The 22,433-nt window shown below is 54.0% G+C and overlaps 1 protein-coding gene across 1 annotated transcript; it reads right to left on the bottom strand.

Moving 5' to 3' along the window:
* Positions 1–15,039: 15,039 nt before the first annotated feature.
* Positions 15,040–21,606, bottom strand: LOC101000687 (cytochrome c oxidase assembly protein COX19). Its single transcript, XM_003895633.2, has 3 exons — positions 21,441–21,606; positions 19,396–19,507; positions 15,040–15,616 (listed from the first exon to the last, which is right to left on the bottom strand). The coding sequence occupies exons 1-3, from the start codon at positions 21,520–21,522 to the stop codon at positions 15,538–15,540; spliced, it is 273 nt and encodes a 90-aa protein (XP_003895682.1). The 5' UTR covers positions 21,523–21,606; the 3' UTR covers positions 15,040–15,537.
* Between the last annotated feature and the right edge of the window lie 827 nt (positions 21,607–22,433).

Genomic DNA, 22,433 nt, shown 5'->3' with positions numbered 1-22,433 from the left:
AATGAACGGTCTGAGGCCTGTGGCCTTTCATTTATTTAATCATTTATGGAGACAAGGTTTTGGCTAAGGGCTGTAATCTCAGCACTTTGGGAGGCCAGGGCCGGTGGATCGCTTGAGCTCAGCAGTTTGAGACCAACCTGGGCAACATGGCAAGACCCCATCTCTACAAATACAAAATTTAGCCAGGTGTGACGGTGGGGGCCTGGAGTCCCAGTTACTCAGGAGACGGAGGCAGGAGGATCACTTGAGCCCAGAAGCTGAGGCTGCAGTGAGCTATGATGGTGTCACTGCACTCCAGCCTGGGGAAGAGAGGGGAGACCTTGTCTCTAAAAAAAAGAATTTTTTTTTTTTTTTTGGTAGAGATGGGGATCTTCCTATGTTGCCAGGCTGGTCTTGAAGTCCTGGGTTCAAGTGATCCTCCTGTCTCAGCCTCCCAAAGTCCTGGGATTACAGGCGTGAGCACTGTGCCCAGACTCTTTCTTTTTGAATGGTTGTATTCTACTCAAAAGTTCGGCTGGGTGTGGTGGCTCATGCCTATAATCCTAGCACTTTGGGAGGTCGAGGCGGGTGGATCACCTGAGGTCAGGAGTTCAAGGCCAGCCTGACCAACATGGCGAAACCTCGTCTCTACTAAATACGAAGAAATTAGCTGAACGTGGTGGCGCATGCCTGTAATCCCAGCTGAGGCTGAGGCAGGAGAATCGCATGAACCTGGGAGGTGGAGGTTGCAGCGAGCTGAGATTGTGCCATTGCACTCCAGCCTGGGCAACAAGAGTGAAACTCTGTCTAAAAAAAAAAAAAAAAAACTCAAAAAAGGTTCAACTGGACCATGACTTGTTCACCCAGTCACTGGCGTAGAAGCATTCAGGGCGTTCTGAATGCATCAGAATCACAGTCTACACAGCCTCATCTTTTTTTATTTTTTTATTTTTTTATTTTTTGAGACGGAGTCTCGCTCTGTCACCCAGGCTGGAGCGCACTGGCGGGATCTCAGCTCACTGCAAGCTCCGCCTCCTGGGTTTACGCCATTCTCCTGCCTCAGCCTCCCGAGTAGCTGGGACTACAGGCACCCGCCACCTTGCCCGGCTAATTTTTTATATTTTTAGTAGAGACGGGGTTTCACCGTGTTAGCCAAGATGGTCTCGATCTCCTGACCTCGTGATCCGCCCGTCTCGGCCTCCCAAAGTGCTGGGATTACAGGCTTGAGCCACCGCGCCCGGCCCACAGCCTCATCTTTGTGAGAGTTTCGTGTGGATTTGCACTCAAAGTGGCATCCCTAGGGCAATGGTATGGGATGTGGAACGGTCTCCACTGAGGCCGCACTGACCAGAGTGCCACCAAAGACACCTGTCTCCCTGCTCCAGCTGACGTGGAATGACGGAGCTGCTTAAGCTCTGTCCACCTGAAGCAGAACACAGCAGCCTGGGCCGGGCGCGGTGGCTCAAGCCTGTAATCCCAGCACTTTGGGAGGCCGAGGCGGGTGGATCACGAGGTCAGGAGATCGAGACCATCCTGGCTAACATGGTGAAACCCCGTCTCTACTAAAAATACAAAAAACTAGCCGGGCGTGGTGGCGGGCGCCTGTAGTCCCAGCTACTCGGAGGCTGAGGCGGGAGAATGGCGTGAACCCGGGAGGCGGAGCTTGCAGTGAGCCGAGATCGCGCCACTGCACTCCAGCCTGGGCGACACAGCGAGACTCCGTCTCAAAAAAAAAAAAAAAAAAAAAGAACACAGCAGCCTGTTTTGGTCTGCGTCTCTGGGATCATGCGCCCTGTGGCATCACATGCCCTTTCCCTGTAACCATTCACACAGGTCTTTCTCCTCCCTCAGATGGGAGCCTTTGGGGTGGGGATAGGTGGTATTTCCATCTCTGGGTCCCTGTGCCAGGCTTGGAATCCACCACACAGCATGAGCTTGGAGAATGTCACCTAATAAAGACAGATGAATGTTAATAACAGCAGCAGCTCTGCACTAGGTATTAGGAGAAATAGCCTGACTTGTATTTTCCTTTTTTTTCTTTTTTAGAGACAGGTCTTGGTCTATCGCCCAGGCTGGAGTGCAGTGGCACGATCTCAGCTCACTGCAACCTCTGCTTCCTGGGGTCAGGTGATTCTCCTGTCTCAGCCTCCTGAGTAGCTGGGACCACAAATGGGTGCCACCATGCCCAGCTAATTCTTTTATTTTTTGGTAGAGACGGGGTTTCCCCATGTTGCTCAGGCTGGTCTCGAACTCCTGACTCACATGATCTGCCTGCCTTAGCCTCTGAAAGTGCTGGGATTACAGGCCTGAGCCACCATGCCTGGCTTGAGATGTATTTTCTTTCTTTCTTTCTTTTTTTTTTTTTTTTTAGAGGGAGTCCGTTGCCCAGTCTCTGTCGCCCAGGCTGGAGTGCAGTGGCGTGATCTTGGCTCACTGCAAGCTCCGCCTCCCGGGTTCACGCCATTCTCCTGCCTCAGCCTCCCAAGTAGCTGGGACTACAGGTGCCTGCCGCCACGCCCAGCTAATTTTTTGTATTTTTAGTAGAGACGGGGTTTCACCGTGTTAGTCAGGATGGTGTTGATCTCCTGACCTTGTGATCCGCCCGCCTCGGCCTCCCAAAGTGCTGGGATTCCAGGTGTGAGCCACTGTGCCCGGCCTTGACATGTATTTTCTTATTGAAGCCCTATTTTCAGTTGGGAAGACTGAGGCACAGGGAGGTTCAATCCCTTGCTGGAGGCCACACGCCTCAGGACTGGAATACACATAAAACGATATAACAAAGCGACACACCCTAACAGAGCCCAGAGCCTTTACTCAAGGTCCCCAAAGAGGGGGAGGCCATCGTACGAGGAATAGAAATAGCGGCAGGGAGGCCTCAGGGGAGCAGGTGCCCAACAGGCCAGAGCTTCCAGTATGAGCCAAGACCATCGATGGCCTGCTGTTCCAGGTCCTCCTCCGTGGGAGGTTTCAGCAGGCGGGTGTCTTGCCTTCTCTGTCCTTCCATCCTGCTAAGGGAACTGTGGCATCACTCGGGGGACGGGAAGGCATGAGGATAACATGGAGGTGGTGAGCCACATGATCTAAGAGATGTCGGGGCTGAGGGGGATTCTTCAAAAGAGGAGGCTGCCTGGCCGAGGTCCACAAGTACCTGCCTGGACCCCCGAGAGCACAGCTGTCCTGAGATCCAGCTGCCCCCAGTGGCTGTGGTCAGGGTTGGGAGGGGCCAGGGGGGAGCCCAGGACTCAGGAAGAATCCAGAAGGTAACAGCATAGCTCAGGGCGGGCCAGACCCAGACCAGTGCTGGTCAAAGGCTGTTCCAGCCAGCAGCAGCTGGCGAGAGGCCTGGACAGGTGGCCTGCCTGCTCCTGCTCATGCCCAGTGGCCCACAAGCTCTGCTGAGCCTCCTACCCATTGTCACTGACCTGCACGGCTGCACCAGGGACCCTGACACTCATTCCTCAAGCGTCTTCCTAGTCCAGAGCTAGAGGCACCTGCCTCCTGTGACCACTCGGCCGCGCGGCAGGCCCCGGGCAGGGAGCTCCTGAGAGCAGGGCTGAGCTCCTTCAGCGTCTCCTGAGCATGGGGCCTGCACACAGTAGGCCGGCAGATGACTTTGGTTGGAAGCTAGCTCCTCCCAGGTAGAGGGGGGCTGTCCCCAGGGAAGGGGCAAATGGACTGAGGCTGGGCTGGGCCCTCTCTGTGACCATCTTGCCCAACACTCAGCCAAGCAGTTGCTCAATCCAGTAGCTGCCACAGGGGAGGGGAGGGTGGTGAGGTTCACTTCCCTCTCCGCCCCGCGCAGGGGCCGGGGCTAATTCAGTCCAATTATCTGTGCTTGGACAGCGCCTCACACGACGGTCGGTCGAGAGCCAGTAGGCCACCCTGCAGGCCAAGGAGGGGTCTTCCACGTCCAGGCTCAGCATGGGGGTGGGCTGCTCCTGGCTCTGCCTGCCTCATTTGTGGGGATGGGGGTCGTGATGTTGGGCCCCCATGTGGCCGGCCCCCTTCTGGGTAGCCCACTGGCTGCAGCCTCCACCCTGTCCTCTGTGTCTGTGCCTTTGGCCTTGTGCAGACCCTCCTGGGCCTTCTGCCTGCTGTGGGGGCCCCGCCACCCCTCAGGCACCTGGAGTAGGAGCTCAGCAGCGCATGGATCCTAAGGAGCTCTGCTCAGGAAGGGCTTAAAGGAGACACAGGGATTCCCCAGAAACAGCCGCTGTGCCCTGAAATGCAGGGGACAGGGAAACACCACCCAGGACGAGAGGTGGTCTTGGCACCACTTTCTGGGAGTGGGGCTAGACCCGGAAACCCCTTCGGGGGCAGGGAGTCTGCAGGGGCCTCCTCGAGATGACAGGCCAGGGACGGTGGGTGCACAGGTTGCCTTATTGGGTTTTGGGGCATTTGAACATTATCTTTTGCTTAGTTTTCCAAACAGAGATGGGGGCTGGCATGGAGAAAGGGGTCGTGGAGAGCTGTCCCCATAACCGAGGGGCTGGTGGCAAGTATGGAGCTGGGCACTGCACCTGGGGAGGGGTCCTGGCATCCCTCATCCTCCCCTCCCCCACTGGACAGCTGGGGTTGGCCTGACCGCTCCAGTCACAGCCCAGGCGTTCCCAGGTGATCTCTTGAAGCCTGGGACCAGCAGGATCCTCTGGGGCCGGAATCACACACTTGGCATGGGGAGGAGGCCCAGACTCGACACAGGACCCCAGGAGGTGCTCTCCTCCCCCAGCCCTGACCCCTTTCAGCAGTGACCATCAGGCAGTAAAGTTCACACCCAAATTGGTGCAACCTCAAGAAACAGTTACTTATAAAGAACTCATACAACTCAATAATAAAAAGGCAAGTGAACCAATTGAAAAAAGGGCAAAGAATCTGAATACATGCTTCCCCAAGGAAGACATGCAGCCGCCGACAGGCACGGGAAATGTTCAGCACCATTAGTTGTCAGGGAAACACCAATCAAAACCACAATGAGATGCTCCACACCAGGATGCAGTGAAGACCTGGGGTGGTGGGGGGAGGCTAGGATTTACAAAGAGGAGCACCGGTGAGGATGGGGGAACCTGGACCCTCCCACAGCCCTGCCGGGTGGAAGACAGTGCAGCCGCCCTGGAAAACAGGCTGGCATGGAGCTGCCGTGGGACCCAGGAAACCCACTCCCCAGTATGCGCCCGAGGACTGCAGAAAACACGTCCACAGGCACTCGGACACAAGTGTTCTCAGCAGCATCTTCCCCGTTTTTTTTTTTTTTTGAGACGGAGTCTCGCTCTGTTGCCCAGGCTGGAGTGCAATTGCGTGATTTTGGCTCACTGCAAGCTCTGCCTCCCAGGTTCACGCCATTCTCCTGCCTCAGCCTCCCGAGTAGCTGGGACTACAGGTGCCCGCCACCACGCCCGGCTAATTTTTTATATTTTTAGTAGAGATGGGGTTTCACTGTGTTCACCAGGATGGTCTCCATCTCCTGACCTTGTGATCCGCCCACCTCGGCCTCCCAAAGTGCTGGGATGACAGGCGTGAGCCACTGCGCCCAGCCTTCTTTCTTTTTTCTTTTTCTTTTTTTTTTTTTTGAGACAGAGTCTTGCTCCGTCGCCCAGGCTGGAGTGCAGTGGCACAATCTTGGCTCACTGCAAGCTCCGCCTCCCGGGTTCCAGTGATTCTCTTGCCTCAGCCTCCTGAGTAGCTGGGATTACAGGTGCCTGCCACGACGCACGGCTAATTTGTGTGTTTTTAATAGAGATGGGGGTTTCACCATGTTGGTCAGGCTGGTCTTGAACTCTTGACCTTATGATCCACTCACCTCAGCCTCCCCAAATTCTGGGATTACAGGGGTGAGCCACTGCGCCTGGCCTTATTATTTATTTTTTTCGAGATAAGGTCTTGCTCTGTCACCCAGGCTGGAGTACAGTGGTGCAATCATAGCTCACTGAAGCCTCAAACTCTTGGGCTCAAGTCAATCCTCCCTCCTGAGCCTTCTGAGTAGCTAGGAATACAGGTGTGTGGCACTTTGCCCGGCTAAATTTTGTGGGGGTTTTACTTGTAGAGACAGAGTCTTGCTATGTTGCCCAGGCCGGTCTTGAGCTCCTGGCTTCAGGTGATCCACCTGCCTCAGCCTCTCAAAGTGCTGGGATTATAGGCATGAGCCGTCTTTCCCAGCCAGCGTTACTCAGGACAGTCCTAAATGCAAACAGCCCAAATGTCCACCAGCTGATGGGTGGATAAGCCAAGTATGGTCTGTACACACCACAGAGTGCGACTCAGCCATGAACACAGCACGACACAGGTGAAGCTTGAACACGCTGTGCTAAGTGACAGGAGCCAGCCACAGAGGGGCAGATGGTGGGTGTGGTCACACGCAGAACCTGCCATTTATGTGAGCCCTGTGCATGCACGTCCTCGTTCTGAAGGCTGTTTCTCTCATGTTTAAATAAGAATCCAGCAGCTCCTCCTGCTTGGCTGCATGGGCTGAACCCAAGAGGCCCCCTCTGCCCAGAGTGTAGGGTCCAGCCCTGTGAGGCTTAGCGGGTGTTCTCCCCGTGTGCAGAGATGAGAGATTGTAATAAATAAAGACACAAGACAAAGAGATGAAGAGAAAGCAGCTGGGCCCGGGGAACCACTACCACCAAGATACGGAGACCGCCAGTGGCCCCGAACGGCTGGGCACGCTGATATTTAATGCATACAAGACGAGGGGGCAGGGTAAGGAGGGTGAATCTTCTAAGTGATTGACAAAGTGAAGCAAGTCACGTGATCGTGGGACGGCGGCCCTTCCCTCTTAGGCAGCCGAAGCAGAGAGAGAAGGCAGCATACGTCAGCGTTTTCTTCTATGCGCTTATAAGAAAGATCAAAGACTTTAAGACTTTCACTATTTCTTCTGCTATCTTCTAAGAACTTCAAAGAGGAACCAGGAGTATGGGAGGAACATGAAAGTGGACAAGGAGCGTGACCGTTGAAGCACAGCGCCACAGGGAGGGGTCTAGGCCTCCGGATGACTGCGGGCAGGCCTGGATCATATCCAGCCTTCCACAAGAAGCTGGTGGAGCAGAGTGTTCCCTGACTCCTGCAAGGAAAGGAGACTCCCTTTTGCGGTCTGCTAAGTAACGGGGGCCTTCCCAGACACTGGCGTTACTGCTTGACCAAGGTGCCCTCAAGCGGCCCTTATGCGGGCGTGACAGAGGGCTCACCTCTTGCCTTCTAGGTCACTTCTCACCATGTCCCTTCAGCACCTGACCCTATACCCGCCGCTTAATCCTAGGTTATATCAGTAATGCAACAAAGAGTAATATTAAAAGCGAATGATTAATAATGTTTATAATGATTGATAATTGTCCATGATCATCTCTATATCTAATTTGTATTATGACTATTTTTATTCTATTTTCTTTATTATACTGAAACAGTTTGTGCCTTCAGTCTCTTGCCTCGGCACCTAGGTAATCCTCCGCCCATACCAGAGGCCACTCCAGTCCTCAGTGCCCAGGCGGGCTGATACCATATGTCTTTAACAGATGGGGAGACTGAGGCTGAGTCACCCATCTCATGGGGGCTGTTGCGGGAACGAACCACAGGCCTGTCTGTGCCAGAGGCAGGCACGAGACCGCACTCTGCAGAGTCAGGCTGGAGAAACCCCACAGCCTCACAGAGAGGGAGGTGTGGACGTGAGTCAGGAAAGGCGGACGCAGCCTTAGACGGGGCTTGCCTTTCCTGGGGGCCCTGCCTGTGCCCCCTCCCTCCCTCTCACTCACCATCCCCCTCTGTCCATCCGCCCATCATCTATCTGTGCGACCTGTCATCTGTGTCTATGTGAACTGCCATCTCTATGTTTATCTATCATCAAGCAGTCTCCCTGTTCTCTACCTCTGTCATCTGTTTATCTGTCATCTGTGAATGATCCGTCACCACCATCATCTCTCTCCACCATCTACACATCTACCCTCTCCCTGCACTTCCCTCCCCTCCCTGTCCCACCCCCCAGTGTGTTTAACACCCCTCTCACTCCCACCTGCAACGTGGGCCACAGCTGTCCCAGCCCGTGCAGGACCCCTGTGGGCGAGGGGCCGCGGTTGTCCCAGCCCATGGAGGACAGCAGCCTGTGACCTCTGATGGGGTCACAGGAGGATGCAGCTTCTGCCTGGCCTCTCGCCCCTGTCCCACCTCCATGTACACAGCCGGGCCCCCCTGCAGCCTCCACACTGCAGAGGTCACGCGGACAGAGCCCAGGAACAGAGGCGCTGGGCCCAACCCTGCCCACCCAAGGGCTAGAACCCATCCATCGAGAGCAGAGCTCAGTGACTCCAGCCTCCTCACACCTGTGTGTGAACCGCCCAGCTGAGCCCAGCCAGCCTCAGAGCCATAAGGGTGGGAGCCGGAAGATGCTGTGTGAGGCCCTGAGTTTAGGATGGCCTGTGACATAGTGACTAGTATCTGCACTGGTGGCCTCAGAGAATCCCAGCCCCCACCAGCCCCACGTCCAGGCCACTCCCCTCAAAGAGAGGCCTCCATGAAGCAGGATCCCCACCCCAGCGGACGCCCATGAGGGCTGGTGCTTCCCACGTCTGCCCTGAGAAGAGCTGGGACCCCAGGGAGGGTCTGTGGCTCTGCTGCCCAAAGGGCCGCTACCTGGACCATCCTGCCTGGTCTCTATCGCAGCCCCCACAGGTGGGTAGACCCCTGCCCCGCCCAGGCTCTGGCTCAGCCCCTGCAGCCCCTCACTGAACCCCACACTTCATAGGCACCTGTCCTGTGCTGCCCTGATCTGGGCCACATCTGGAAACTGAGCTGGCAGGGTTAGTGGGGGGTTGAGGGTGGTGGCAGGCAGGTGGCCGTGGGGGCAGATGGTGGGAAGGGGTTGCCCAGTCAGGAAGGCCTGGGGCTTCAGGACGCACGACCCTGGCCCCAGCCTGTGGCTCCTGGAGCAAAGGTCTAGCTGCACAAACTACCGTCCCTGCCCCAGCTGACAGCTATGCACCTGGCTCTGCCTCTGCAGGTGACCCTCAAGGGTGCTGTGGTGCTGCTGCTGTCCGTCCATCAGGGGCCACCCCCACCACAGCGCTTCTGCTTCCTCGAAGGTCACACAGCCCCTGCAGGCTAAGGGGGGGTGGGCGCTGTCTGGCCCTGTCTGGCGGGCAGCCCCACAGACTAACCCCAGTGCCCCCAGTCATGATCCCAGCTCCCCTGCTCTTCAGAGTGGACGAGTAGGCCGCCAGCCTCCCCTCTGAGCGCGGACACCTGTCGAGGTGCATGGCTGTCCAGAGCCGGGGGTGGGGGGGCCTGGGGCCCCTCCCACCAGAGGGACCTGCTGCCGCCCCAGGCCAAGCCTGAGCCACCCACATGCCTCACAACTAGGTGTGGGGGCAGAACAATGTCCCTGAAGATGTCTGCATCCCGGTCCCTGGGACCTGTGAACATGGTGCTTACATGGCAAATCGGGTTGTTTGGGACCGAAATGGGGATGGTCCGGGATTAGCAGGACCCCGTGCAGTTTCAAGGGTCCTGACAGGGAGGCAGGAGGTCACAGCTGGAGAGACAGGAGCACACAGGCAGGGGTCGGAGGGATCGGAAGGGGCCGCGCTGCCGACTTGAGGCTGGACCAAGTCCCAGCCCTGACTGAGGTGCTTCAACGCCAGAGCCTCCCAAGGGGACACATCGCTGTTGGGCTTTTTTTTTTTTTGAGACGGAGTCTTGTTTTGTTGCCCAGGCTGGAGTGCAGTGGCACAACCTCGGCTCACTGCAACCTCCGCCTCCTGGGTTCAAGCGATTCTCCTGCCTCAGCCTCCCGAGTAGCTGGGACTACAGGCGTCCACCAACACACTTGGCTGTTTGTATTTTTAATAGAGACGGGGTTTCACCATATTGGCCAGGCTGGTCTTGATCTCCTGACCTCATGATCTGCCTGCCTCAGACTCCCAAAGTGCTGGGATTACAGGCGTGAGCCACTGCGCCCAGCCTCTGTTGAGCTATTTATAATTTGAGAGAGGGTATTGCTCTGCCTCCCGGGCTTAAGTGCAGTGGTGCCATCATAGCGCACAGCAGCCTCTATCTCCCAGGCTCAAGCGATCCTCCTGCCTCAGCCTCCTGAGTATCTGGGACTACAGGTGCATACCACCACACCAGGGTAATTTAAAAACAATTTTTTTTGGTAGAGATAGAGTTTCACTACGTTGCCAGGGCTGGCCTCAGGCGATCCTCCCACCTTGGCCTCCCAAACTGCCTGGATGACAGGCGTGGGCCATCCTGTCTGGCTTGGGCCCCTTGTAGACTCTGTTCTGGAATAGTAATGCTTGCGGTGCTTTAAGCCACTGGGCTTACAGTAATCTATTAGTGTGGCCAGAGGAATCGACACAGGAAGCTTCAGGAAGAAGGCGGTTTGCCTTGCTCCTGAGGCCTGGGTGGAACAGGGCCAGCGCTGAATTCCGGTACAAGGCCTGTGCACACGAGACCCCGCACATCAGCTCTAGGGCTGCAGACCCGACCCTGGGGGGCTCCAGGCCTCCAGGTCAGACCTCCCCTCCTGGGAAGCAACACCGGGGCGGGCCTGGGACCACGCCGCCTCTGGTTTACCTCATCCCAAGGGGAACGCTTGGAAAACGTTCTGGAAATTGTCTTTGGGAGCCTTTTAATAATGTGGCCAGCTTATCATGACAAGCGTGTATGAGAAGTAAAATGCATTCTGCACACGACAGATGATGAACTACCCGAAATATCTTGTGAGAAGCTCTGGCAGGAACAACAGGGTGTCTGGATTCTTAAGCACAGCGCATTCAGCAGCCAGACCCAGAAAATCAGAGGCAGCGTCGGGAAGCTACTGCGCGTTTGTAAGGAGTCCGGCTGTCCACACAAGGGCGCTATTTTGGGACTCGGGCTTCTCAGCCTGTGACCTGCTGAAACCATTCATGCCGGCATCGTCCCTATTGGAAACTCTTTGAAGTTATTTTCGAAATGAGAATTGACTCAATCTATTCCACTACAGTTTCATACAAAGCATATTTTTTCTCATTTCAAAATAATTTCAGACTTCCAAAAAGTTCCAAAAATAGGACGGTGTGTATACCCGGTTCCCCAAATAACATCTTACATAACACTGGGTGAGCGCTGGCAGTCACTTCGCAGAAGGCCCCTCGGTCTGGGTCTGTGTCTGATGTCTCCTCGGGATTACATTCAGGTCATGCAGTTGGGCAAGAGAAACAGAGGTGACACTGTGCTCTCAGTGACGTCACCAGGTCGCTGTTGCCTGTGTGGCTCGCTCCCGGCAGTGACTGCTGGGTTAGGGGGGCTTCCGCTGCTCTGCTGTGATGTGACCACTGTCTCCTTGGAGGGAGTACACATCTCAAGAGAAGGTTTCTCAAGACTCAGCAGACACCTGCTTCACACCACACCTCACCACTCGCTTCATGTCAACTGAGGGTTCTTTTTTTTTTTGAGACAGTTCTGTCGCCCACGCTGGAGGGCGGTGGCACAATCTCAGCTCACTGCAACCTCCGCCTCCTGGTTTAAGCGATTCTCCCACCTCAGCCTCCCGAGTAGCTGGGATTACAGACATGCGCTACCAGTCCCGGCTAATTTTTGTATTTTTAGTAGAGACGGGGTTTCTCCATGTTGGCCAGGCTGGTCTCGAACTCCTGGCCTCAAGTGACCTGCCTGCCTTGGCCTCCCAGTGTTGGGATTATAGATGTGAGCCACCACGCCTGCCCCACTGAGGGTTGTAATCTGCACCCGTTACCACTGTGGTTTCTGCAATAGCGATTTCCTGTTCCCAAAATTCCTTCTACATTAGAATTAATAAGACAGACCTGGCCCTCCCCTCATTGATACCCAATTACTTATTTTGTATAGACTAGTGGATACCAATTTATTCTGTGAGCTACAGCCCATTACAATAATTAATTTTCTTTTCTTTTTTTTTTTTTTTTGTGAGACAAGGTCCTGCTTTGTTGCCCAGGCTGCAGAGCAGTGGTATAATCGTGGCTCACTGCAGACTTAACCTCTGGCTCACGTGATCCTCCCACCTCAGCCTCCTGAGTATCTGGGACTACAGGCAGGTGACACCACACACAGCTGATTTTTCTTATGTTTTGTAGAGACAGGTTTCACCATGTTGCCCAGGCTGGTCTAGAACTCCTGGCCTCAAGTGATCCTCCCACCTTGGCCTCCTACAGTGCAGGGATTGCAGGTGTGAGCCACTGCGCCCAGCCTGTTTATTTTCATGCTGAACTCCTGGCCTCAAGCGATCCTCCCACCTCGGCCTCGCAGCGTGCTGGAATTGCAGACGAGCTGCCGGGCCCGGCCTGTTTATTTTCATGCTCAAATTGCCCCAGGTTGGCCATCGTGTGCTCCTTCCTATCCCCCAGTGTTATTTCAATAAGCCCCTTCATCTCAGCAATTCTTCACTCTCTGGCTTATCCAATACCTTCTCTGGCCTGGCCCTGGTTCCTTTGGTTAGAGAATGGTATCAGGGCCAAGACCCTGAGTGTGGGGGGCGCTGCGTTCAGGCCTTCAGGGCAGAGCTGGGAAGCATTTGTGCACAGCCCCTCACAATAGTCCCCTTTACACACAGTTTCAGTTACCCATGGTCAGCCACGCTCCAAAAATACTAAGCGGAAAATTCCAGAAATAAACCATTCATGAGTTTTCAATTCCATGCTGTTCTGAGCAGCTGTCCTGCCGGGACGTGAACCCTCCCTCTGTCCAGCATTCCAGGCTGTCCACGCCACCCTGCCTGCCAGGCACTCAGTAGCCATCTCGGTGATCAGACCTACCGTCATGGTGATGCGGCGCCTGGGTCCAAGAAGTCTTTATTTTACTTAATAATGGCCCCAAAGCACAAGAGTGGTGATGCAGGCGACTCAGACATACCAGAGAAGCTGCCAAGCACTTCCTTTAAGGGAAAAGGTGGAAACTCCTGAACTAAAACAGCCATATGCCGAGGTTGCTAAGATCTTCCGTAAGAACACAGCTCCATGGCCGGGCACGGTGGCTCAAGCCTGTAATCCCAGCACTTTGGGAGGCCGAGACCGGCGGATCACGAGGTCAGGAGATCGAGACCATCCTGGCTAACACGGTGAAACCCCGTCTCTACTAAAAAAAAATACAAAAAACTAGCCGGGCGAGGTGGCGGGCGCCTGTAGTCCCAGCTACTCAGGAGGCTGAGGCAGGAGAATGGCGTAAACCCGGGAGGTGGAGCTTGCAGTGAGCTGAGGTCCAGCCACTGCACTCCAGCCTGGGCGACAGAGCAAGACGCCGTCTCAAAAAAAAAAAGAACACAGCTCCGACCTGTGACATTTTGAAGAGGAAGCAGAAAGTTCTGTCAGTTTTGCGGTCACACCTCAGACTTGATCACAGGTACGTACAGGAAAAAACATGGGACAGGATTCAGGACTATCCGCGGCTTCAGGTATCCGCTGGGGTCTCAGAGGATACCCTGGGCAGGTAACAGCGATCACTCTATTTCTCTATCCAGGTACCTTTGTATGTTAGAAAAGCAGGAGATCAATACGCCTGCCTTTTATCATCCACAATGTACTTCTAGTTTTTTCCATCTCAGAATATAGCTTCAGAATCGTACACGGAAAAAAGAAATTCACTCCCTAGAGTGCAGTATCTTTCCTGTCTCTCCCAGCTTTGGTCCATAGTCTGCCCCACACTCCTGACGAGTCAGAGTGCGGCACGAAGAGGAAGGCTCTGGCCCCGGGGCACCCATCAGCGAGTCAGAGTGTGGTTCAAGGGAAGAGGCAGGCCCCAGCCCCGGCCGAGCGCTCCCGATGGTGGGTTAGAGTGCGGTGTGAAGAGGCCACGGCCTGGGCCCAGGCGCTCCGTGGGCACGGCCTGTTGTGTTCCCCTCATATCCTGGTTCGTTTACTTTTTGAGCATGTGAAACCCTCTGCCATGACAGCCAGAACTCCACTCCCAGGGGTGCTTGGAGGGGCTCACGGCCGGCCACGCCCATCAGCTCCGGCTCCTCCTTCTGGGGTTCTCCTTTGTAGTTTCCTATGTCCCTGTCTCCGTTTCACAGTAAGCTCACGCCACACAGCCGCACTGCGTCGGTGAGCTCATGGCACATGGCTGCACCGTGTCAGCGTGGACTCCACGGTGGCTGCGTCACAGCTCCCGCATGCTGTGAGGACACTGGGGTTGCCACAAACAGTGCTGGGGCAACCCTGTGCCTACACGAAATATTCTGATAACAAATAAGACTTTTCAAACTAGCGGTGATATGTTAATATGTCTGCAGCACTTAGAGGCCTGACAGAGAGCAGACATGGGATAGTGACAGCTGCAGCGGAAGCAAGTCGTAGAACCCATGGGTGCAGGGACACAGGGTTGGGCGAGCCCACTTGCAACAAGTACTCAGTTCTGTGGGGAGGGGGGGACATGTTTAACCACAAAAGGGCCACCACTGCAGGACAGAAACAGAGGGCCTTTGCTGCAGAGAACTGGAGATGGGCTGAGAAGCCTCAGCCACCCACAGGCAGGAGGGGTGAGGGCAGCCTGTTTCCTGGAGCCCGAGGTCAGCCAGGCTGGTGGCCCCACCTGCCAGGGCTTAGAGACAGCTACTGCCAGGGTCGCCAGAGAGGACGTGACTTGGATCCTCCCACCCCATCTCCTGCCACCGCCCTCCACTGACCAGACAGGAGCCAGCCCCTTTCCAACAACGCCTGGGAAGGGGACAGGTCTGGCTGAGGCCGCAGATGTGCAAGCACCTGCGTTCCATCCACAGGTTTGGGCCCCGGCTGGCCTGATGCACTGGGTGGACCCGGGCTGGGTTTCCGTGACCCACAGGCAACTCTGGCGCAGACGGGCTGAGAACTCTGCTCAGGGGCCAGGCCGTGCTGCGAACATGTGCCAGGGATCTTAGGCAGAGCTCACTGGCACAGAAGACAGCTGGTGCGAGCCTGCAAATGGACTCAGGTTCTCTTTTTCTGTTAAAATATAGGAGTTATTGAAATTAAATACCCAGCTTTATAAATACGGTCTGATACAAATCAGAAAATGACCCTTTGATCATGAAGCTACTTGGTATTCAGGCAAAACCAGAAAGAATCAAGAAGTCAAATCCATCCAAAGCCAGAAGGTTCTCACTTCCTACTCTGTGTTCCACTTTTTTTTTTTCTTTCTTTAAGGAAATGAACTGGCATATACGAATACAAACATGAAAACATCCTGCTAGGGAATGGTGATTTCCTGATGATATCTGTGTTCAGAAGGGACTGAAATTTATGCACATTTACCTGTTTGAACTCAGAAAGTATCAGAGGACTGCAACATAAAACCGCCCCATACAAGAGGGCCCCGGCCTCGAAGACGAGGGTCTTGCCCCACGCTCCCCTCCCTCCCAGCCTTGCAGGGAACGCCGTCCCACTCAGGGGTTCAATGCAGAAACACCCTCCTAAGGGAAAACAGGACGCCACTTCCCTACCCAGGAGACGCCCCCACAGGGGTGGAGCCTCTATTTGAAGCCTGTTTCTAAGGACACTACACGCAGGCCTTCGCCGACCTAAGAGGCAGGATGATGCCCTCCATCCCGAGAGACCACTGAACATGGCCTAGGGGTCTTCTCATCAAAATTCATTTTTTTGCCTCTGATTTTCCACCAATCAAGTCTCCAAATCCCAGTTTCTCCAATGGTTCTTGTAGCATCAATTTTCTAAAAGAAAAAGAGAAAGCTGTCAGGGCGGGAGGCGCAGGGAGGACGAGAGGGGCCCTTGCAGGCCCTGGCTTCTCACCACAAACCGGGGGTCCTGCCACCCCTATCTACGTCCTGGGAGACAGGCCCCTCGGCCTTGGCCCCCGTGCCTGGCGCCTTCCCCAGTGGGCAGAGTCAACAGGGCAATGAGGACATGACCCCTTAGAGACATCCCAGGGCCTAAGGCCTGGGGCCTCCTGGGATGCCCAAGAAGGGCAGCTGCGCCTGCTGCCCCCAGGACACACCACTTCCCCACATTCTGGTAAAAGATGTATCTGGACAACAGCTTCACACTGACCTCCCAGACTTGCCTTTATTGGCAGAATAATGACCCCTAAAGATGTTCACGCCCTAATCCCTGGAACCTCTGCCCGCCACCTTCCATGGCACCCTGGCAGAGGAGACCTTAGGTTGCCATCCGCCCAGGTGGAACTGAGACTGCGGTCAATGGTTATCTGATCTTTTTTTTTTTTTTAGAGACAGGGTCTCACTTTGTCTCCCAGGCTGGGATGCAGTGGTGCAATCAGCGGTTCAAGTTCACTGCAGCCTTGAACTCCTGGGCTCAAGTGATCCTCCCACCTCAGCCTCTTGGGTAGTTGAGACTGCAGATGTATGCCATCATGCACGGCTAAGTTTTTTTTTTTTTTTTCCCAGAGACAGTCTCGCTCTGTTGCCCAGGCTGGAGGGCAGTGATGCGATCTCGGCTCACTGCAGCCTCTGCCTCCCAGGTCCAAGTGATTCTTCTGCCTCAGCCTCCTGAGTAGCTGAGACTACAGGTGCACACCACCACGCCCAGCTAATTCTTGTAGTTTTAGTAGAGACGGGGTCTCACCATATGGGTCAGGCTGGTCTCGAACTCCTGACCTCATGTGATCATCCACTTCGGCCTCCCAAAGTGCTGGGATTATAGGCATGAGCCACCGTGCCCGGCCAGCTAATTTTTTTTTTTTTTTTTTTTTGAGACAGAGTCCTACTCTGTTGCCTAGGCTGGAGTACAGCGGCATGATCTCGGCTCACTACAACCTCCACCTCCCAGGTTCAGGCAATTCTCCCTGCCTCAGCCTCCCAAGTGGCTGGGATTACAGGCGCCTGCCACCACGCCTGGGGTCTCACCATTTTGGTTAGGCTGGTCTTGAACTCCTGACCTCAAGTGATCTGCCCACCTCAGTCTCCCAAAGTGTTGGAATTATAGGCATGAGCCACTGCACCCAGCCAGCTAATTTTTTAAGACATTTTTTGTAGATACAGGGTTTCACTATGTTGCCCAGGCTGGTCTTGAACTCCTGAGCTCAAGTGATTCTCCTGCTTGGCCTCCCAGAGTGCCGGGGCTACAGACGTCAGCCACCACATCCGGCCAAAGTAATTCCCAGCTGTTTATCGCAGTGCAGCCATCTTAGCGACGTGAAATTCACGACTCAGCATGACTTTTTTATGGGCCCCACACTCTTCAGGACAATAGTAACAACCATGTGAACTCACACACACATGGTGACATGCCCCCCGATCCTGCTGTGTGCTTTATAGGGATGGCCTCCTTTACCCTCCCCACAACCCAGCCAGGAGGCCCAGCCACCATCCCATGAGGCCCCCATGCACTCTGTGCTGCTGGCAGGGGGTGAGGCTGCTCCACCAGGGTGTCTGTGTTACCCCCGGTGCCTAATCCCCAGGACAGGACGTGAACTGCTAAATCACTGCAGAGGCTTGAGATCTCAGACCACGGTAGTCATCTAAAACACACCTATATTTTCACATCAGGCTAACATGGTCCAAGTCCTCACAAGACAACTTTTTAAAAGTTTATTTTAAATAAACTTAAAGTTTAGAGTTTATTTTAAATAAACTTAAAGTTTAAAGTTTATTTTAAAGTTTATTAAAGTAAACTTTTTAAAACTCTATAGTGGTTCATTTTCTAAAACAGACACACACAGAGGTGGGAGTAAAGTCACGTCTGGGATTTTAGCACAGAAAGAAAAAGGAAGAAAAGAAATGGCTAAAAACAGGGCGAGTGCCAGTTACGGGAGGCAGATTATCCTCAACTTCTGTATGTTTGATGATTTTCATGAACAAATAACCAATCAAAATTCTACAGTCAAAATAACTGACCTTACAGAAGGAGCAGGATTTTTAAAAAAAAAGGAAAAAAAGAAAAAAAAAGGCCGGGTACGGTGCTCACGCCTGTAATCCCAGCACTTTGGGAGGCTGAGGCAGGTGGATCACGAGGTCAGGAGATCGAGACCATCCCGGCTAACACGGTGAAACCCCGTCTCTACTAAAAATACAAAAAGTTAGCCGGGCGTGGTGGCAGGCGCCTGTAGTCCCAGCTACTCGGGAGGCTGAGGCAGGAGAATGGCATGAACCTGGGAGGCGGAGCTTACAGGGAGCTGAGATCGTGCCACTGCACTCCAGCCTGGGCGACTGACACTCCGTCTCAAAAAAAATAAAAATAAAAATAAAAAAACAATGAAATCAGAAACACGTGCCCTGCACATTTGCCTAAACATCGCCTGGCCAATCGCGAGGCCACCTGAGGCACTGGCCCTGGCTCCCTTCCTCCCCACTGTCCTCAGGAGTCTCATGGGGAAGCTGAGCATGAGGCAGGAGACCTGCTCACACCCTCACATGAATAGAGCCCAATTCATATGGTCTCTAAAGCTTGGCAGCGCCATGGAGAAATTCTCAGTTCCAGTTTTCTAAAGATGCATTAATTTCAGACTAATTTAAACACGTGGCTCCAGCCAGCGTGCTACTTATAAACAATTAGAGATGGTAAGGGACAGACTCAGTGTGGTCCTTGGACAAATGTGAGCCGTGGAAGAGCCTGAGCAACAGCCCCAAAGGCAGAATGTGGCCTCACTGGAAGTCCACACCGCTGAGAAGGCCCATCATCCTTACGGCCCCAAATGTCCACACAAATAACCCCGAACACACCTGTGTGGCCTGAAAGGCACAACGGATTTTTGCCTTGAGGGAAATGTCTGAGTCTGTTATGGGAAAATGAAAAGAACTCAAAGTAGATGGTGAATTGTCAACCTGTCTTCAGCACAGACACAGCTGTCTGAAGACTGAAATGCTTAGTGAGCTAATCATGGCCTCGAAAAGCAAAAATAAAAGCTCCCACCACCATCATATAATTACATGCTATGTGCTTTTTTTGCATAAGGATTAGGACAGCTCTTATTTTAAGTAAAAGCTGTGGGGATCATAGCTACAAACGCGTTTGTTTTGTTTAAAAGTGAGCTTTGGTGAGTTCTGGTTACGAAAGGAAGAACCATTCATCTTTCATCATTTCTTGAATAGTCTATTGTCCTCCCTGTCACATTCCAAACAACTCTAAGTGGAGCAAAACAACCCAGTGCATATTTTTAATGTCTGAGAATGCAAAAGAAAGAAATTGTATACCCACGACCTTCAATCTTTTGACTCAGTCAGCATTTTTATGATGCACGATTTTGAAACCTTAATGACAGGTCGGTAGCAACCAAATGTGGAAAGAAAATGCTCTCGGGAATGCAATGATGTATAACGCTATCGCTCAAGAGGAGGTTCCCAAGATTGGGAAACAGCTTTTGGTACAATTTCATCTGATAAGCCTCCATTTCAAGGGCAAACAATTCTACAGTCCTGAAAAACACTAGCTGAATCCCAGGGCTGAAAAAGACACACCGTGATGCCTTTCAGGAAAAAAAAAGTTTTAATTGGAGTAGTGGGAAATGGAAGTCATAACGCTTAGCTGTACTTACCTCTCCATCCTGCATTCTAAATATTCTTTGGATTCATTTCTGCACAAAGCATTTTCAAAACGATTGTCATAAAGACACTTCATGAATTTATCTTTAAAGCTTTTACATTCACCTAGAATGAGAAAGAAAACAGCACGTTTGTTTCAAAGTGAAACATGATGCAACCACCCAACGGCCTTAATAAGAGCTGCGCTACTTTTCCTTTCAAAACTTGTTTCCTCAGGCTGGGCGTGGTGGCTCACACTTGTAATCCCAGCACTCCAAGAGTATCGCCTGACCCCAGGAGTTTGAGACCAGCCTGGGCAACATAGTGAGACCCCCCCATCTCTACCAAAAAAACCTTAAAAGTTAGCTAGGTGTGGCGCATGTCTGTGGTTCCAGCTACTCAGGAGGCTGAGGCAGGAGGATCGTTTGAGCAAAGGAGTTTAAGGTTGCAGTGAGCTATGACCACAGCACTGCACTCCAGCCTGGGCAGCAGATCAAGACCTTGTCTCTTAAAAATAATCCAGGCTGGGAGCAGTGGCTCACGCCTGTAATCCTAATGCTTTGGGAGGCAGAGGTGGGTGGATCACCTGAGGCCAGGAGTTCAAGACCAGCTTGGCTGACTTGGTGAAACCCCATCTCTACTAAAAATACAAAAATTAGCTGGGCATGGTGGCGGATGTCTATAGTCCCTGCTATTCAGAAGGCTGAGGCAGGAGAATCGCTTGAACCCGGGAGGCAGAGGTTGCAGTGAGTCGAGATCATGCCACTGCACTCCAGCCTGGGCGACAGAGTGAGACTTCATTTCAAAAATAAATAAATAAATAATCCAGCCATGGACAACATGGGGAAACCCCATCTCTAAAATAAATAAATAAATAAATAAAACAATTAGCTGGGTGTGGTGCGGTACACCTATAGTCCCAGCCACTCTAGAGGCTGAGACAGGAGACTCCCCTGAGCCCAGAAAGGAAGGAGGCCAAGGCTTCAGTGAGCTATGATTGCACCACTGCACTCCAGCCTACGCAACAGAGTGAGACCCTGTCTCAAAACAAAAACAAACAAACCCAAACCTGTTTCCTTCAGAAACATGCTGAAAACAACACTGGAAAAAACCCACAACGTGGTAACCTTCAGCCCAGTACAAGGTTAAGGTGCAAGCTAAGTGATGGTCCCAGGAGAGTTCGGGGTAAAAAGTCTTTCATTTTTGCTGTGTTTGAAAATGTCACAATAAAATATTAGGAAAGAAACAGTGATTCACAGATCGTTTTTCTTTTCTTTTCTTTCTTTTTTTTTTTTTTTTTTTTTTGAGAGGTTGTCTCACTCTGTCGCCCAGGCTGGAGTGCAGTGGCCGGAACTCGGCTCACTGCAACCTCCGCCTCCCGGTTCAAACGATTCTCTTGCCTCGGCCTCCCGAGTAGCTGGGATTACAGGAGAGCCACATCACAGCCGACTAATTTTTATATTTTTAGTAGAGACGGGGTTTCCCCATGTTGGGCAGGCTGGTTTCGAACTCCTGATCTTAAGTGATCCGCCCACCTCGGCCTCCCAAAGAGCTAGGATCACAGGCGTGAGCCACCGCGCCCGGCCTACAGATCCTTTTTCAAAGCCTTCATGTCCATGGAGGCAATTTAACGGCTAACCCCATACCGGAATCCGGCCAGAACCATTGAGAGATCAGTAGCACTTTGGAGCTCTGCAGCAGACACGCCAGGCACCGTCTAAGCCCCGGTTGCAGCTGCGGGCTTCGCGGCCGCCGAATGCTCCGCTCTGCAAACCCGGGGCACAGACAGCCCACCGAGTCAGGGCGGAGCCGGGGACCCGGAACCCGACGCAAGGAGTCGGTGTCGCTGTCCTCATCACGGCGGCCACGGTCCTGCCAGCTCCCACCTGCAGGGTCCACAACGCAGCAGTGACCCGGGGCTGGGGCGTAGGGGCGGGTGGCGTGCCTCAGTTTCCCCGCCTGCACCGTGCCAGATGCCGGCACCCCATGGGGCTCCGCGCTGGGCCGCGACCCAGACCCTCCATCCCAGACCCCTGCCCACCGACCTTCCGCTGCTCACCTAAGTGATCCAGTGGGAAGCTGCCCTTGTCCGGGGGCCGCGGCTGGAAGCTCTTGGTCCCGAAATTCATGGCGGTCGACATCTTGGCGACGCCGGAGTCTGCGAGTGCCTTGCGAGCGTACGCAGGGCGGCCGGCGGAGCGCCGAGCAGGCACCCCGGGAGCGCCGAGCACGTCGTGCAGTCCCCGTCCCCGCCCTTTGCCCAGGCCCGGCCCCCGGCTTGTCCAGGCCCGGCCCCGCCCCCTGCCCAGGTCCGGCCCCGCCCCCTCGGACCTTGGAAGCTCCTGAGCCCCGGTGGGCGCTGCCCGGGCTCTCCCGTCCCCTGGGACCCTCGCAGCAGTCGGTAGCAGAATCAGCTTTTGGAATGGGTGAGAAACCAAAGCCCAGAAAGGTTCAGTGAATTGCCCAAGGACACATAGCGGTGCCGGGCGTCTCTGCATCCCAGGTGTCTGCCGGGGCCTCGATTTCCCCATCGCACAGAGGCCTCATCACCAGGCCCATCCGGGGAGGAAGGAGGCACCGGAGGGACGGGAGAGCGTGTAGACTCGCTGCCTGCGACTGCTGGAGCCAGGTGCCACTACGGAGCAGCTTCAACAACAGGAATGTGCTCTCAGTCCTGGGGCCCGGAGTCCAAGCAGTGGGCAGGGTGGGGGCCCTGGGGACAGTCCCAGGCCTGCCTCCCAGCTTCTGGGGGCCGCCAGTCTCTGATGTTCCTTGGCTTGCAGAAGCACCACCTGGTCTTGGCCCCTACGTTCCCATGGTGTCCTGTGCGTGTCCAAATTTCCTATTTTTATTTATTTATTTGAGACAGGGTCTTGCTCTACTCCCCAGACTGGAGTGCAGTGGCGCGATCACGACTTACTGCAGCCTCCACCTCCTGGGCTCAGCGATCCTCTTGCCCCAGCCTCCTGAGTAGCTGGGACTACAGGCACACACCACCACACCAGACTAATTTTTGTATTTTTCGTATAGATGGAGTCTCCCTATGTTGCCC

This window comes from Papio anubis, chromosome 4 (assembly GCF_008728515.1).
Source record: "Papio anubis isolate 15944 chromosome 4, Panubis1.0, whole genome shotgun sequence".
In the NCBI taxonomy this organism is placed as follows: domain Eukaryota; kingdom Metazoa; phylum Chordata; class Mammalia; order Primates; family Cercopithecidae; genus Papio; species Papio anubis.
Note: the sequence above shows the minus strand (reverse complement) of the source record. Positions and strands in the feature narration are given on the sequence as shown.

What these genes read in the sequence shown, in the direction of transcription:
- LOC101000687 (XM_003895633.2), bottom strand. Translation starts at nt 21,522, where the DNA reads ATGTCGACCGCCATGAATTTCGGGACCAAGAGCTTCCAGCCGCGGCCC. An exon ending in CTTCCCACTGGATCACTTAG is followed by an intron (nt 19,508 to 21,440) that starts GTGAGCAGCGGA and finishes TTCTCATTCTAG; the next exon opens with GTGAATGTAAAAGCTTTAAA. An exon ending in TTAGAATGCAGGATGGAGAG is followed by an intron (nt 15,617 to 19,395) that starts GTAAGTACAGCT and finishes TTTTTCTTTTAG; the next exon opens with AAAATTGATGCTACAAGAAC.